Source organism: Rousettus aegyptiacus, unplaced genomic scaffold (assembly GCF_014176215.1).
Source record: "Rousettus aegyptiacus isolate mRouAeg1 unplaced genomic scaffold, mRouAeg1.p scaffold_m13_p_4, whole genome shotgun sequence".
In the NCBI taxonomy this organism is placed as follows: domain Eukaryota; kingdom Metazoa; phylum Chordata; class Mammalia; order Chiroptera; family Pteropodidae; genus Rousettus; species Rousettus aegyptiacus.
In genome coordinates, this window is record NW_023416307.1 from 156,915,818 (window position 1) to 156,931,149 (window position 15,332).

At 55.4% G+C, this 15,332-nt stretch overlaps 2 protein-coding genes across 2 annotated transcripts; both read right to left on the reverse strand.

Annotated features, from left to right (window-relative positions):
• On the reverse strand, positions 1 to 423 carry LOC107504132 (IQ domain-containing protein F5-like). The gene has a single exon (XM_016133130.2). It carries the CDS (start codon positions 421 to 423, stop codon positions 1 to 3), a length of 423 nt encoding a protein of 140 aa, XP_015988616.2.
• Positions 424 to 11,734: 11,311 nt separating this feature from the next.
• Positions 11,735 to 13,644, reverse strand: LOC107504116 (IQ domain-containing protein F1). Its single transcript, XM_036219683.1, has 2 exons — positions 13,625 to 13,644; positions 11,735 to 13,232 (listed from the first exon to the last, which is right to left on the reverse strand). Exons 1-2 carry the CDS (start codon positions 13,642 to 13,644, stop codon positions 12,716 to 12,718), a joined length of 537 nt encoding a protein of 178 aa, XP_036075576.1. The 3' UTR covers positions 11,735 to 12,715.
• Between the last annotated feature and the right edge of the window lie 1,688 nt (positions 13,645 to 15,332).

A 15,332-nucleotide genomic window follows, 5' to 3' on the forward strand; every position in this document is an offset into this window, starting at 1 on the left:
TCACTCCTTTATTGGAAGGGCTATGCATTGCTGCACCCTGCAAGCCTGTGAGCCCAAAGAGATTTCAAGTTGAAGATTCAGCTGGTTTTCTTTGATGTCGTAATGGCCCTGAATAAAGCCCCGGGTGTGGCAAACGTGCCAGCGCCAGTACAGCTGGATGATGCGCACCGCGTGGAGCAGGCGGCAGTAACGCAGGCGGATGCGCCACATGCGCACCCAGGACTGCAGCCGGACCGCGGCCCATTCGCTCCGTGTGTACGAATCCAGAGTCTCGCGCCGCCTCTTCTGCAGCCGCGCCGCCTGCACCTGCCGCCACCAGCGCTGGATGATGAGCGCGCGCAGCGCCGCGTGCAGCAGCGTCCGGCGCAACAGGGTGCCGCGCCACCAGGCCTGGATGACCACTGCCGCTTCCTCTTGCGTCATGGTGATCTTAATTCCCTTGGAGCCTTGTTAAGAGAAAAAGGGACACTTAGGACACGTATACATTTCGGCCCTGGGGTGTGCCAGGAAGGGGCCCGGACCCTCCACGGTAATCGTCCCTTGATCTGTTCAGGAGAGCTCGTTGGCTACAGCTGGACCCAGGAGACCCAGGAAGTGTCCCGCGTTCGCCTTTCTCTACCTGAGGGACGCGGACACATCATCTTGCCCTCTGAGTCTCAGGGCCTCCATCTGTAAAGTGGAGGGACACCTGCCCCTGCAACCTCACCCGGGTCCCCGTGGACCTCATTGGCCATTCTAGAGCAAGGTACACACCCTTATCTAGAGGTGGAACAGATTCAAGCTTCACCCGGATCTGACCACCTACCTGAGACCCATGTCACTTCTCTCCCGGCCCCTCCCATCTTCTGGAAAAGTACCCCCCTTCCCCGTCCCCCTTGCCTCTGACTTCGGGTTAAACCGGCGACCAGCTGTCTCCCCGGTGCCTCACCAAAGTGTCAGAAAGTTCCTCAACTTCACGCACTTGAATAAGAGCTTAAACAGCAGTTAACACATACATTGGCGCACAGTCACACACACACACACGCACGCACTGCTCGAGCCGGTCTTCCTGTACACTGGCCTTTGTGTTCTCCAAACACCACCCCACCTCGGGGCTCCCAACCCCGTGGGGTCTGGGTTCACGCGCTTTGGCCCCCTACTTGGCACCGTCCACACACCTTGGCCAGACCCACATCCCGCAGCCTGAGGAGGAGGTGGGGAAAAGGACAGGCAGGAGGGAGTCAGTCTCTGCTCATCCCAGCTCTGTGTCCGGTGGTCCTCCGGCCCAATGTGCCTGGCACACCCTGGGTTTACGCCTCTTGTCCTGGTATAATGTTAAGGCTGCGTTGACTCACTGAAGCATCTCTAGACAACAAGCGACACGGCCACAGACCTCTGGGTCACTCCACTGGACCGCGAGGGTCAGAGAAGTCAGGCGTCAAGGCTCTCCCCAGTAGTGGAGTCTGGACCCGTCTACCCACAGAGGGTGGGGAGGGCAGCGGCCCTGGCGCGGAGCCACTCCTCGCCTTTGCTCCTTCCAGCTCTGAGTCATCAATGTGGTTCCCTCGTTCTCTCTGACTGTAAGTGGGAAGGTTTGCTATCCTTGGGTAATGGGAATCTAGAGAGGAAAACGTGGGAGAAAGTCGAAATGCTCTCCGCGGCCGCGGGGCGCCCAGTCGAGCCCACACTCGGCTTCCTGGCCTGTTCCGGAACCGCAGACACGGACGCGGGGTCCCACCCCGAAGGAACTATGGGAAACGCGCTGCCCTCGCACGAAGCCCGGGCGGGTCTGTCTCTTATGCAACATCACATGCCCGTGACCGGGGGCAGGCGGTCAAAGCCCTCAGGTCTGCGCTAAATTACCCGTGGTTAGGGGCCAGATGTTTCCATGGCTCTCGGGTCCATGCTCCTCCAGCCACAGCTCCGGGAGCGAGAGAGGAGGAGAGGGAGAACCATGATGTCATAAGGGCACCTGTGACTCGGGCACCAGGACGTCTCCCGGCAGTAGAACCCCTTCTAAGGAAAACCTGGGAGACCTGTCCCTTCTTTCCTGCCAGGAGGGCCAGAGTTCTGGCTACAGAGAAGGCCGCAACTACTGACCCACTGACCACAAGGCGCGCAGTGATACTCACGAATGCCTGCCAGGTATGCGTTGAATGTCAATTCATTTAAACAATGGCGGACCCAATAACAACGGGAAAGAATGAGCATGCGCTCTGTGTACTGATTTAGAAGGGCGTTCAAGGTCAGCAAGTTCGTCGAATCAGGATGAACTCAGTATAAGCATATGCTTATACACACGTGTTGTAAAGGCATCATTTTTAAAGGGGGTAGGGATTAGGAAAATATACATGGAAATTGGCAATAATCATCTGGGATGAGGCTGGCGGGATTGGAACAGAGTAAACAGCCTTGCCGCGGCTGAACCTCCTACATCTGGCCTCCTTGTAGGCCACCTAGTTATCGGGACCCTGGGAGGGCGGGACCCACACAGGCGGGAACACCCAGGAAGCCCCCAGGACCAGCCAGGACACCCTCTCAGGCTCAAGGGGCCTCAAGCACTCTCCGGTCTTCCTCTTCCCCTGAGGGCATCAAGGCCACAGTCAGGAAATGGGTGAGGGTCAGCCGCTGCAGGAGCAGGGCCCCACCTCTGCCTGCTCCTGGTCTGGGCGAGGCCAGCGTGGAGCTCTGGGGGGCTATAGAGAAGAGGAAGAGGCCATTTGAGGCTGAGGGTGGTGTCAGTGCGACCTGAATGGGGGAGGGGAAGGGGGAGATGGGAGAGAGACGGGGGGGGGGGGCGGGGGGGCGTGGCGGAGTGAGACGCAAGGACAGTCAAGGTGCAAGGAGCGACAGTTTGAAGACTTGAAGACAGAGGTGCTGGCTGGGCCCTGGGGAGACGCACAGGCCATCGTCACCCCGTTCTGCGGTCGGTGGCTACAGCTGTGGCGAAATGGCGTTCGCCCACTTTGCAGACGAGGAAACTGAGGCGCAGAAACCGCACACGCCTACACCGGCCTCATAGCCCGTCAGTCTCGTCAGTCTCGGAGGGGACGCTGGGTCTCGGCCCCGCCCCCCTGTGCGACTCTCCCGGCCCCGCCCCCCTGTGCGACTCGCTCCGCGCCCTGCACCACGTGCGGCACCGGCTCTTCCCGGGCCTCTGATCCCCGCTGTTTCCAGACAATATCCAAGAAGCCTCCTTCCCGAACCTGTAAGACTTAGCTAAGCCAAAGGGGCCAGACTCTGACGAGGGCACAGCGTGCTGCGGAAAGGACAGCTAGCGTCAGTGGGGACGCGGCGGTGGCCTGAACGTTGCGGTGGGACCTGCATGGGAACTTGGATAATGGAATGCTCTGTATTTCGGTTGTCATGGTGGTCACACAGGTGTGTAAACTTGTCCAAAAAAAATAGAAAAAAAAATGTACACCTGAAATAGATACAAATTATCATATATACACAAATTATACCTCAATAAAAGTTGATTTAGATACCATAATCCATGCTGGCTATAATACAGAGAGCCTCGTACCCACGAGCGTGTTTGAGGTGGTGGTGGGAGGTGGGGTTCAGGTCTCTGTGCTCCCCATCCACGGAGCCCAGGGGAACAAATGGGCTGGGGCTCCAGACGGAGGGGACTCAGACAGGAAAGAGGCCCAGGGGCCGGGGTGTCAGCGGATGTGGTGACCGTAGGGACAGTGAAGGTCCTAGAGCCTTGCGTGCCACCGGGGACAGCTCGGACTCAAGCCAACGAGGCCGAGGAGCCCCAGGGCTCGGGCGCAGTGGGGTAACGCCACGCAGGGGGCGGTTTCCGGGCTGGGTGAGGGACCTGGGGCGAGCATGGTGGGCGCCCCTGGCATAAGGACACAGCACAGGGAACAAGATATGTGCACCCCTCTGGGGGCCTCTGGGGGCGATTCCTGGGCACAGCAGGAGCGGCATGGGGCGGGGGTCTCTCCCCATGCTCCCACCCCACCCACACCAGCCGGTCCCCGCCGCCTCCGCCAGTCTCCCCCCCCCCACCCCCGCCAGGTTCTCTGCAGACTCCTTCTCCCAGGGGGAGGGGTGGGGGCGAGAAGACAGGAGGGTCCGTGGGCGCCTGACCGTGCTCCCAGGCCCGTGGGGAGTGAGCTGCGCTGGGATGGCCCCTGCCTCGGCCATTTCTTCTGCCTCCAGCCACGCCGGGGCTGGGGGACCCCCGCGTGCAGACCCTAACACAGCCGCCCTCCCGGCAGCCTCCCAAGGGGTCACTTGGTGGATCCGCGTCCTGAGAAATCCTGAACCCCCTTATGGATCTCACTGCAGCCCTCGTCGGACCCTAACGTAGTCCCCCGATTGCTCACTGGTGGCTGCGGGCAGAGCCTGAGCATTTTCCACGTTTGTGACCTCAATGCACAAAGTCTGCACAATGTCAGGATGTGGTGGGTAAAAAGTAAGTGTTCATTGAATGAGTAGGGAATGGTGAATGAATGGGCTACCCGCCCCCACCCCACTTCTCTGGGAAAGGCCTCAAGCCCTCGGGGCCTGCGACCCTCTCCTCATTCCTCGGGACAGAGCCTGCCATGCCCTTCCCTTGTCCTCTCTGTCCCAGTAGGGGTAGCCACGGGCTAGTGCTGACAATCCCCAGGTCGGAGAGGAGGCTAGAGCATTTGGGGGCTGGGAGAGAAGGAAAGGCAGGGGAGGGAAAAGGGGAGCAACCTGGGAGAGAGGAAAGTGGGTGAGACAGAGCGTGAGTCTCTGGGCGGCCGCGCGGAAGCCTGAGTCCTCAGGCCGCCCAACAAAGGGCCTCGTTGCTGCCTCTTCTGCCCACTGTCCGTCCGCTGCTCACGCCGGGGGGCCCTGGCTGGTGGATTCCGAGAATGAGCCCGAGACCCCTTAGTGGTCCCTCTGGGATCCTTGCCCCCGAACTGTGTCACCCACAGAAGACCCTTCCTCTGCCCTTCCTAGTGGTCCCTAGCCCAAGCCTGACCCCTCCAGGGGTGATCAGGACCTGGGGCCAACGCAGAACCCCTGAGTTTACCTCGCCTGGAGGCCCTGGCCCACGAGACACAGTTGCTTCAACCCCGGGTCTCAGACGCGGGAGCTCGGCAGGGTCTCCATATTGTTTGTTTAGGGTCGAGGAAATTCAGGACTGAATAGTGCCGAGTGGCTGACAGCCATGACAGTGTCCTGTGGGCCAGACTCTGTCTTACGCTGTCTTATATTGGGTCCCCAAAACACTCTGAGATGGCGTGTTGCATGTGCTTTGTGAGGAAGTGAGGAATCCGGCCTTGAGCGAAGGGAGGAGCTGGCCTACAGCGTGTTCACGGCAGATCTCGGCCGATCCGACGAGAGGTTTGGCGGCGCGGACGGTCCTTCCGAACTGGCCCAAATTCGGGCGGGCGGGCCTGGCCTCTGCGTCCAGCTACAGGACTTTGCCAGGGCTGCCGCGGGCGGTGAAGTGCCGTCAAGTGCTCGGCTTAGAGCAGGAGGCGTTCACTGTCTCGCGGCTCTGGAGGCTGCAAGTCCAAAGTCAGTGTCCCGGCAGGGCCGTGCTCCCCCTGAAAGCTGCGGGGAAGGCTCCGCCCTTGCTTCCCTCCAGCTTCCGGGGCTCGGTGGCAACCTTGGGCGGTCCTCGGCCCGTAGGCTCGTCACTCCGATCCTTCCTCTTTCGTACACATCCCTGTCTCTGTCCAAATTTTCCCTTTTTATAAGGATTAGGACCCACCGTAAACACCTCATTTTAACTTGACCACCTCTGCAGAAACTCCATTTCCAAAGGCCACATTCCGAGGTACTGAGATTAGGACTTCAACGTACCTTTGGGGGCTGGGACTATTCAACCCAAGACACCAATCACAACCCGGTCGCCGCCCGCCGGCTTCCCCTTAGGAGAGGCCATAACCTGGATCGAGTCTCTTCCCTGGGGCCAAGGGCAGTTCCCAGTAGGGGACACAGCAAGTGTTCCCAGCCGCTGTGGAGAGACAACCCACTCCATCCACGCATACACTACCATGCACCCCTGTATGCCCCGCGGACCTACTCGCTCCCCACGGGAAGTGTTTACCTTTAAAAGTAGCTTCTTCAGGATTCGGTCTCGTCTCCCAGGAAAACTTAGAGAAAGGTGAAGAGGACAAACTCCACTCCGTCCCCACGGCTTCAGTTTACTCTGAGGCCAGCACTCACACTCCGACCCCCACCCGACCTTTCTCGAGGGAACCCTTGCACATCTGACCCCCCGTTTCTCCCCACCTAGGCAGTTTGCCTGAGGGGAAGCAGCGGTCCAGACCCTCCCCCATGAGGGCTCTGGTTCTCTGGTCACCAGGTACATCTCAGGCCGTGGCCGTTTGTCTGTCTCCCATGATGCCTGGGCAGCAGAGCCTCAGGTCCTGGTGTGAATCCCCGGACGACCCTGGTGCCACAGTGTAGCAGCAGCCGGGCGCTCAGGGTCCATTCTTCCTGCCCCTGCGGCGACTCCTTTCCTTACTCGCTTGTTTCTTGGCATAACTAATCTGAAGCCACCAGGTCTTAGCTACAGCTTTAAGTTTAATGAGACTCTTACTGTGACCTCTGATGACTGTCTTCCCTCCCTGGAAAATCAGACAGAGCCAGGGCTGAATACTCAGGTGAATGGTCGTGAGGAGTGGTCGCAGGTGCGCTGCCGTTTTTACACCCTGCTCCTGAGACACATACGTCCTGCCTGTTAGGGACTCAGCGCCGTGGGACCGGCATCGGTTTAGGGCTGGGGTTGGCAAAATACAGCCTCTGGGTTAAATCCCGCCAACTGCCCGTCTTCGTTTATCCCGCAAAGAACGGCTTTTACATTTTTCGGTAGTTGAAAAAACTCAAAAGAATAATATTTCACGACACATGAAAATGATATGAAATTCAAATTTCAGTGTTCATAAATAAAATCTTGTTGGAAACCAGCCCGCCTGGATTGTTTGTATGCCGTCTGCGGCCACATCTGCAGGACGATGACAAATGTGAGTGGCTGTGACAGAGACTCTATGTGGCACTCATCCTGCACACTGCTGCTTAGCACACAACAAATCACACTGGTCCGGCTGTAACTAAACGGCGTTTCGAACGCCACACGCATTGCTGCGCTGTGACTTATTTTTTATTACCCGTGCGTATCCATCATGTCAAAACGAGACAAGAGGAAAGTAGGCTTTAAATGTCACGCTTTCGAGACAATGGCAAAGCGTCGTGTTCATTATGCAGTGGCACTATAGCTGCGCCGAAAGACGATACTACAGACCACTCAATCTACGCCGTTCCTAACTCCCAAGGAAGCGATGAACACAGAATTCAGAAATGCTGCACTTTAAATCTCATCACAGCAGACTTTCTCCGCAAGATAAAAAACGAAAATGAGTCTGCCAGCACAAGAAGTTTCCCAATTGCTCGTTTGTTAGCCGAGCAAGAAAAGATGTTTACTGGTGGTGAGTTAATTAAATCATGTTTAATTGTAGCAGCTGAAAAAAAAAAATGTGTCCCGAGAAAATAAACTTAACCCTATTAGCCTTTCAGTGAGAATAGCTGCTTTAGGCGTTGGTGACGTTTGGAACAAAATCAGGAGTCAATTTAAAACAAGCCAAATGATTTCAAGTGTTTTTCCTTGGCTCTTGATGAGTTGACAGATGCTACCAATACAGTCCAGCTGTTGTTCATCGAAGGGTGACTGCCAAGCTTGGAGTGACTGAAGAATTTAGGCTCTAAGAATAGTCTGTATGAAACAAATACAAATATTTGTTGAAGAAGTTGAGAAAACACTAATTCAGTGCCCCCCGGAGTGCAATCTGCTAAGATGTGATAAAATTCATCACGGAGAAATCACATGTGGACTGGGGAAAAAAAAGGAATTGGACAAATCTACAGTTTATGAAAATATAAAGCGCTTAAAGCCTAGGATTATCCACCATATTATTCATCAGCATGTCCAGGAAACTGACTAGTAAACCATTCGCCGTTGCTGAAAACTCCGGGTGTATCCCGTCTCCGGCCACGCGCGCCTCGGTCCACACAAAGTGGATGCACAGCCTGACACTGCCCACTGAGGAGACTTTCCCTCACCAGCTCCTTCCACAGCTATCCCTGAGCGAGGCTGTAGTTCAGCCGCTCTTCTGGGCGGGCATGCACACACTAAGCTTGACAACCCATAAATCAGGCTCAGACGTTTTCCTCTATGGCAGCTGGTCCCAAGGGGTTCCCTTCAGCCCACAGGTGTGAGCTGAGAGGGGTTGGTGGTACCGTGGTGGTGGCTTGCTCGAGTCTGGGCTCCCTGCCTACGTGGCTGGCTCCTTCCTTGCCCGCTGCCTGTCCCCTTGCTGTCCGTGGGCTTAGGGAGGGGTGAAGGCAGCGGAAGCATCCGCCACAAGCAAGATCTGTTTAACCAATAAGAGAGCGTTTTTTAATAGGTCGATATTTACGCTCATCTATTTACATTCATCGATTCCTAATATTTATGGACTTATTGCCACCTTATTTTCCGCTTTAAAACCATCGTATTTTCTAAGGGTCTCTTCTTCTTTCTCTGTCTTTTATTAGATTGACTAAGTTCTCAGTGCATTTTGAGGTTGGTATTTTTTTCTCTTCTACTGTTTTAGAAATTGTGGCAGACGCTGTGCGTTGCTTACCCATATCCACACCCCACGTCTTCCTCACCGGAAGGACACCGATTTTGTGGACCTTGACATTTCTCAGTCTCCCTTGCAGCTAGAGTGGTTACCTGATACTCGTTGGTCAACAAATGTCACTGGATGGGTCTTTCGGGACAATCTTATAGGACTCAAATGGGTCTTTTTTGCCATCTTGCCTTAGCTTTTCCCCTGAAATGTAGTCGTGGTGGCCGGCACTGTGATAATTGTGTTGGGAGCAAGGACAAGGGTTAGCTCCTTCAGACGGTGAAGAGCAGCGGCTGAGTCCCATGATGGCATCGCGTAGCCGCCACACCAGGCCTGGGCTGTGCTCTCTCAGACTTCCTCCGCGTGATGTGAAAACGAATCGCTCGTGTTCTGGACTGACTGTATTTTCGATTTGTTTTATCCGAACAGAATGTCTAATTTATACAGAAGTTATGTATCTTATTCCTTTCCTTCTAGAACTCCCTCGAATGTTCACATCTATTTTATTTTACGTTGTAGAGTTCTTGGAGCAAATCAATACCTATCTCTTCTAAAACCAGGTAAGAACTTTAGGCCAATTTTCTGTTCCCCACCCACCGCCTCTAGCAGCCTCTCACATTGGTACCCTCTGAGATTGATCACATAATGTTATAGAAATGTACGTATTTTATAGAAACGTCTTGTTCACTTCCTCCTTGCTGCGGAGAACACCGACACCCACCTGAAACATTCCTCAGTGGGCAGTTTCGTTCATCCCCGCCCCCTTTTTAAGCGTTTATCTCCACCAGATGTGAGATCAGGTGTGGCCACCTGTTCGGAGGGCCATCTGTTTCCCTTCACCTTTGGGGGGCAGCTGCTTCTCTTTAAGCCCTGGGAAACTCCTTAGTGCTTTGAGAGTTCCTGCACCCCGTGTCTGTACTTCCTTTCTCGGGAACACGAATTCAACCGTGACGGGAACTTCTGGATCAATGCTCTGTTCTCTTCCTTTCTTTTAACCTTTTCATTGTCCTGCCCTCTTGTGCTGCATTCCAGGAGGGCTCCTCGCCTCCAGATTTCCACTCACTAATCCGTACATTAGTTACTTCCCTTCTGCTATTCAGCCCATCCATCACGTTTTAATTTTAACATTGTTCCTTGCTAAGATTTATGAATGGCTATTTTTAATAGCAGGGTGTTCTCTCATGGCTAGGATGTCTCCTCCCACCCACGGAGAACATTGATTTCACTTCCTTAAATTGCCTTCTGAGTCTTTCCCTTGACCACCGTGCTTCTGCTCGTCGAGTTTAGGGGCGCTTTTTGCGCCATTCCCCTCCAAAGCGTGGTGGTTCATGCTGGGAGATCGTCTTTGTTTTGAGATATCCTCTTTGCCTGTTCACTTGTGTCATGTCCCTGACTCCACAGATGGCAGGGGGAGATGTGGGCTGTCAGTAGATGGTCTCCTGGGCAGGGGTCTTCCTGTGCAAGAGGGCCACGTGGTACCCCGCCTTGTCGTTCTCTCCTCCAAGTTCGGTCACAGCTCTTCCCTGGAGACAGGCCCTCTCGCGCCAGCTGCATGGCCCAGCTGGAGAGTCGGCTGCTCTTCATGTAAGTACGTTCCTCCCAGGCCCCGTGGTGGCCCACGGCGCCCGCCACGTCCCGGGCCAGCTGCCTGCAAGCCGGGAGGGAGGCTGCACGTCCACGCGCCACGATTTTTTTTAGAGCCCCGATTGTGTTTTTTCGCATCTGTCTTGTCTTTTAAAAAGAGTCCACGTGACTTCTGTCCCCTGAAGTTCCTAATTTTTTAAGTTCTATTAGAGATTTTAAAAATATATAAATGTACTGTTATTCCTATGACTTTCTAGTGACAGAGAAAGGCCCGAGCCTGTGCTCAACCATTTTGACCCATTTTTTCAGGACGTTTTCTGAGTTTTCTTTGTGGTCACGTGTCCTTGAGATTTGGGGTGAAAACATGAAAGCAGATAGTAGCAAGTGAAACGTTTTCTTCTGCAGATAGCTCGTCTTTATTTTTTTTAGTTGAAAACTTAGTTTCCTCTTGTCCTTTCAACTTCATTGACCTCCCTTCCCTTCCTGAACAATTCATTTTGAAAGCCCTTGGCCTCATTAGGCTGGACGGCGCATCACGGGTGCACTGTGTGCTGGGGAGGGGCGGGGGGGCGGGCACCACGGCACAGAGTGGGGTGTGGATCCCGAGGGTGAGGAGGGTGTTGGCATCGGAGGTCTGCCAGGCACGGAACCCTGACGAGGGAGGAGTCCACGCAGGGGCCTGCCGGCACAGAGAGGCAGAGCCCAGGCGGGATTAAGAGGGGGTCCAAACACGGGGGGCCGGGGTCGTGGCGGTAAGGGGTGTCGTCTTCGGTGCTAGCGTCATAGCCTGAGCACAGCAAGGACATTTGCAGAGGGCACTCCGACATGCCGTGCCGGCCCGCGCTGGGCGACAGCAGCATTCACAAGGGACCGCGACCAATATGGGAAGCGGGAGCCTGGGCCCCATGAAGAGGGTGATGGCCCAGCAGGGCGTCAGAGCACAAGCAGGGTGGGGACCGTGTCTGCGTGGGAAAGAGGCCAGGAGCAGCCGGGAAAGGTTAGTCGACATACGGGAGAGATCGAAGAAGAAACCGTATGAAGGATAAACAGAGAAGACTTACTAAGAATGATTTCTTAATCTTGGAAATAGGAGATAGAAACATACAAGGAAAACTTTGACTTTAGGTTGAGATTGAAGGTCTCAGTGTGAGCTCATCCATCTTAATACAGATCGATGATCCGTATGAGTGTGCGTGCCTGTGTGTGCGCGACACGCACATTCCCTGTCTGTCCACTGAGGGGGCCTGGGGCCAGCAGCACCCCAGTACTGATGAGCACACCCTGCTGTGCGCGGCGGGCTGCAACTCCACCCCGCATTTTCCTGTTTCTCCTTGGCCGCCAGTTTTTAAGGTTTGCGGGTACAGCTCCTTCCTTGTTCTGTGGCTGGTGGCTGAATTTTTATGGTATTTGATGTTCACACTGAAAAGTGAGGATCAGCCACCCAACTTCACAGCTCAGGACACTGGGGGCGAGGGGAGGGACAGTGGCGCGTCCACGGCCGCATGACAGTGGGGGCGGGGAGCAGGGGGCGGCGGGCGGGTCTGACCTCAGCCGGCCTGGCCCCGCAGTCCTTGCTCTTTATTCTGAGACACTGAACAGGAGGAAGGGAGGCAAGAGGAGAGGAGACAGAAGTCCTAAGGAGCGAGGGGACCAGGACCTGAGTGTGACACAAGGGGCAGGACACAGAGAGACCGAGCAGGAAATAGAGCTCACGCCCCCCATGCAGGACAGAGAGCTGGAGCCTGAGACCTCTGGGCCGCACCTCAGAACCTCTGTGCGCTGCGGGACCAGCTTGTCGGGGCAGCAGAGGCGGGACAGGGCCTGAAAAGAGGCTTCTGAGCTTGCAGCGTTAACGGAGATTAGCCCAGGACCCCAGATCCCTCTCCGTCTGCAGGGGACCATGGGACGGCAGTGCCCAGGTGGGCAGAGGGACAGCCTGACCTTGACCTCTTAATTGGCCCTTTACCATCACTTAGGCCCCAAGCCCACCCCAGGGGGCAGCTTTTTGCAGGAAGGGACTGTCAGAGGTCCCTGGCACCTATCGACGTGGAGCAATGTGCCTCTTCCTCCCATCTCTCCGTAGCCGGAATGGAGGGAGGCCCGTTCACAAACCAGCAGCAGCCAGGATCCCAGCGCTCGGGGCGGGTGGGCTCTTCTCACTCATGGGGGTGGGAGAACAAGCCCTGGGCAACTCGACATTCGTGGGTGAATTCCTGGCAAACGTGCTGTGTCGCCACTGCCCATCGGCTGCCCCTAGCCTTCCCTTGTCCACAGCCCCGGAGAGAGGCACCGCTTCCCGGGACCAAACATGAGTGATGCTCCCTGAGTTGGCCACCACGGTGGATCTGTACCCCGGACTTTCCTGCCTATGGTGGCCATGGCCAAACAGTCTCTGCTCAGTCTGGACAAGGGCTCAGAATCCTCCGACAACGACAACGACTGCTGCCAACTCCTCAGAGCTAGCACCCGGGATACTAAGCATCTGCCGACATTCGCCCTGACCCCCTGGAGCTTGTCCGACAGAGAGAGGCTGGGAAAAGACCACTTCACTACTTTGTTGGGAGGGGAATACACTCCGTCACAATGCAAGGCCCCGAGCCCAGCAAGATCTCTATCTCAAGATGCAGCTGGTCCGCGGTGACTCTGTACTGGCCCTTGATGAACCCCCGGGACGTGCAGGAGTGGCACCTCCAGTAGGTCTGGATGATGCGCACCGCGTGGAGCAGGCGGCAGTAGCGCAGCCGGATGCGCCACATGCGCACCCAGGACTGCAGCTTGACCGCCGCCCACTCCCTCCGCGTGAAGGTCTCCAGCGCCACGCGCCGCCGCCTCTGCTGCGCCTCCAGCATCGCGCGCCGCCACCAGCGCTGGATGACGCAGGCCCGCAGCGCCGCGTGCAGCAGCGCCCGGCGCACCAGCGTGCCGCGCCACCACGCCTGGATGCGCACGGCTTCCGGGTTACGAGTGGCCGGCACGTTCCGGTTTTCTGGGATCTTGCAAGAAGAAAAAAAAAGAGAGAGAGAGAGAGAGAGAGGGAGAAGGCATTCAGAGAATGGTCCCCACCCACTTCAGCCCCAAGTTTCGCCAGGAAGGGACCCTGAGTCCCCATCGACAGTCACCCCTTCTTCTACACCTCAGGAACCCTGGGCAGGACACCGGCTGGAACTAGAAGACCTGGTAGGTGTCCTGTCTGTCCTGTCTGTCCCTCCCTGGCTAATGGACATGGACATATCACACTGACCTCTGAATCTCAGAGTCCCTCTCCCTGGCTCCCCGATTTTACATGGAACGCGTTGGCCAGCATAGAGCAAAAACTTCATGATCTATGGGTCAAAGGAACGCCAAGTTTACCTAACAAGACCCAGGGCCCTTCCCTCCAGACCCCACCCACCCGGCTGAGACGGAGCATCATTGGTTAATCCCGCCCTTTCATCTCTGACTCCAGCTCCAATCCACACCGTGCCCTCGGCCTCTGCATGTCGCAGTACGGAAAGTTTCTTCCACCCCATAGAGTTCTGTCGCTCCGATCTCTCACCCATCTCCACTCCTCTTGACTTTCACACTTTAAATCTTAATTAACAATCCAGCGTACATGCACAAGCTCAAACACACAGACACACAGACACACACAGACACACACAGACACACACAGACACACAGACACACACAGACACACCCCACAGATGTGGCCCCCACACTCCCAGCCCCGGCCCTGTGTGTCTGCGAGGGTCATACTTCTCTGGGTGTGTTAGTAGCATTATCTGCTCTCTTCATCTCAACTTGATTCACATTGTTAGCCTGAAAAAGGAAACGGGGAAAGAAGACAGGCAAGAATGAGTTTGCTCCTGTTCTTAGCTCGGGACCATGCAAAAGACAGCAACCACGAGCGCTCGGATGCACGGACCGAAGGCGTCCGCGGCAGGGCCCCGCCTCACCTCTGCCTCCTCCTTCGAGTTCAGTGGTGCCGAGGTCGAATCGGCCAGCTCCTTTCCCTGCTCGGGCTCGTTTTCAGTGTGTTCACTGATATTTCCAGGCTGGCCCGCCTCCTGCGATCAGCAGATAAGGGAAAGGCGAGCGTGAGGCTGCTCTCCTTCCCTCTCCATTCAGTATCCCGCACATCCCCAACTTCCAGGGATTCCCAGAGCCATCAGATGTCCAGGGGTCCCCTCGTCTGAGCGACCTCTGGGGGCATCCCCGAAAAGCCTGGCATGTCTGTCTCTTGCTCACCATTGGTCCCACATGGATTGGGCGTAGATGGTTCAAATCCCCTCAGGTCTGTGTTGCTCTAGCCATGGCATGGGTAGAAAGTGTGAAATGGGGAGACTCGTGATGTCATAAGGGCAGTTATGACTCAGGGACTGGGACGGCTCCCAATGCCTGAGCCTTCTCCAAGGAAGAGACAAAAGTCTGTGCATTTTTTTCTTCTGGAAATGGCCAAAGCCCTGACTACAAAAACAAGATGTCAGAAATACTGTCCCATTCACGTCAAGGTGTATAAAGATGACAATTGGTACTATCTCCAATTCGTAAAATTGTGGATCGATTTGATTTATAGTTCATTCATACTACAGAATACCACATAATTGTTAAAAATAATGAATTTGATCTATATGTACTGATGAGGAAGCATATCCAAATGTATTTATAAGTGGAAAAGTTCCTGATCATTATGACCCTATTTAGTAAATAAAACCATCAAGATACATAATTATACATATACGTTGTAAATGCATATAAAGGTGTATACACCAAGTTGCTACCACTGATTGCCTTAAGAGAGAAGAGTCTGATTGCTTACCCACCCATACAATGACCAGGGAACTCTGTGAGGCCCCCAGGATGAGCTGGGGCCTCCACCTCAGGTTCCGATGGGCTCACCTGCTCTCCTGCCTTCTTCCGCCCCTGATGGACTCAAGGCCACAATCAAATGGGTGATGGGCAGCCACTGCAGAAGTTCTTTGCTCTGTTCTTAGCTCTGACTTATGCGAAAGACACTAGTCAGAGGCCCCAGACATTAGTTGGGGACCTCCCCACCTCTGCCTGCTTCTGTCCTCTGCAGACCCACCTGTGAGGCACCAGTACCCCTGCAGAATCACAGCCCCAAGGGTCACTGAGGAGTGTGCTTCTTATCCCTTCCAGAACGCTGCAGTGAGCCACACGACTGGG

Bases quoted from the DNA above. Each gene is read 5' to 3' on its own strand.
- LOC107504132 (XM_016133130.2), bottom strand. From the start codon at position 423: ATGACGCAAGAGGAAGCGGCAGTGGTCATCCAGGCCTGGTGGCGCGGC.
- LOC107504116 (XM_036219683.1), bottom strand. From the start codon at position 13,644: ATGCAGAGGCCGAGGGCACG. The intron at 13,233-13,624 runs GTGTGGATTGGA...TTGGGGCTGAAG, and splicing joins ATGCAGAGGCCGAGGGCACG to TGGGTGGGGACCATTCTCTG.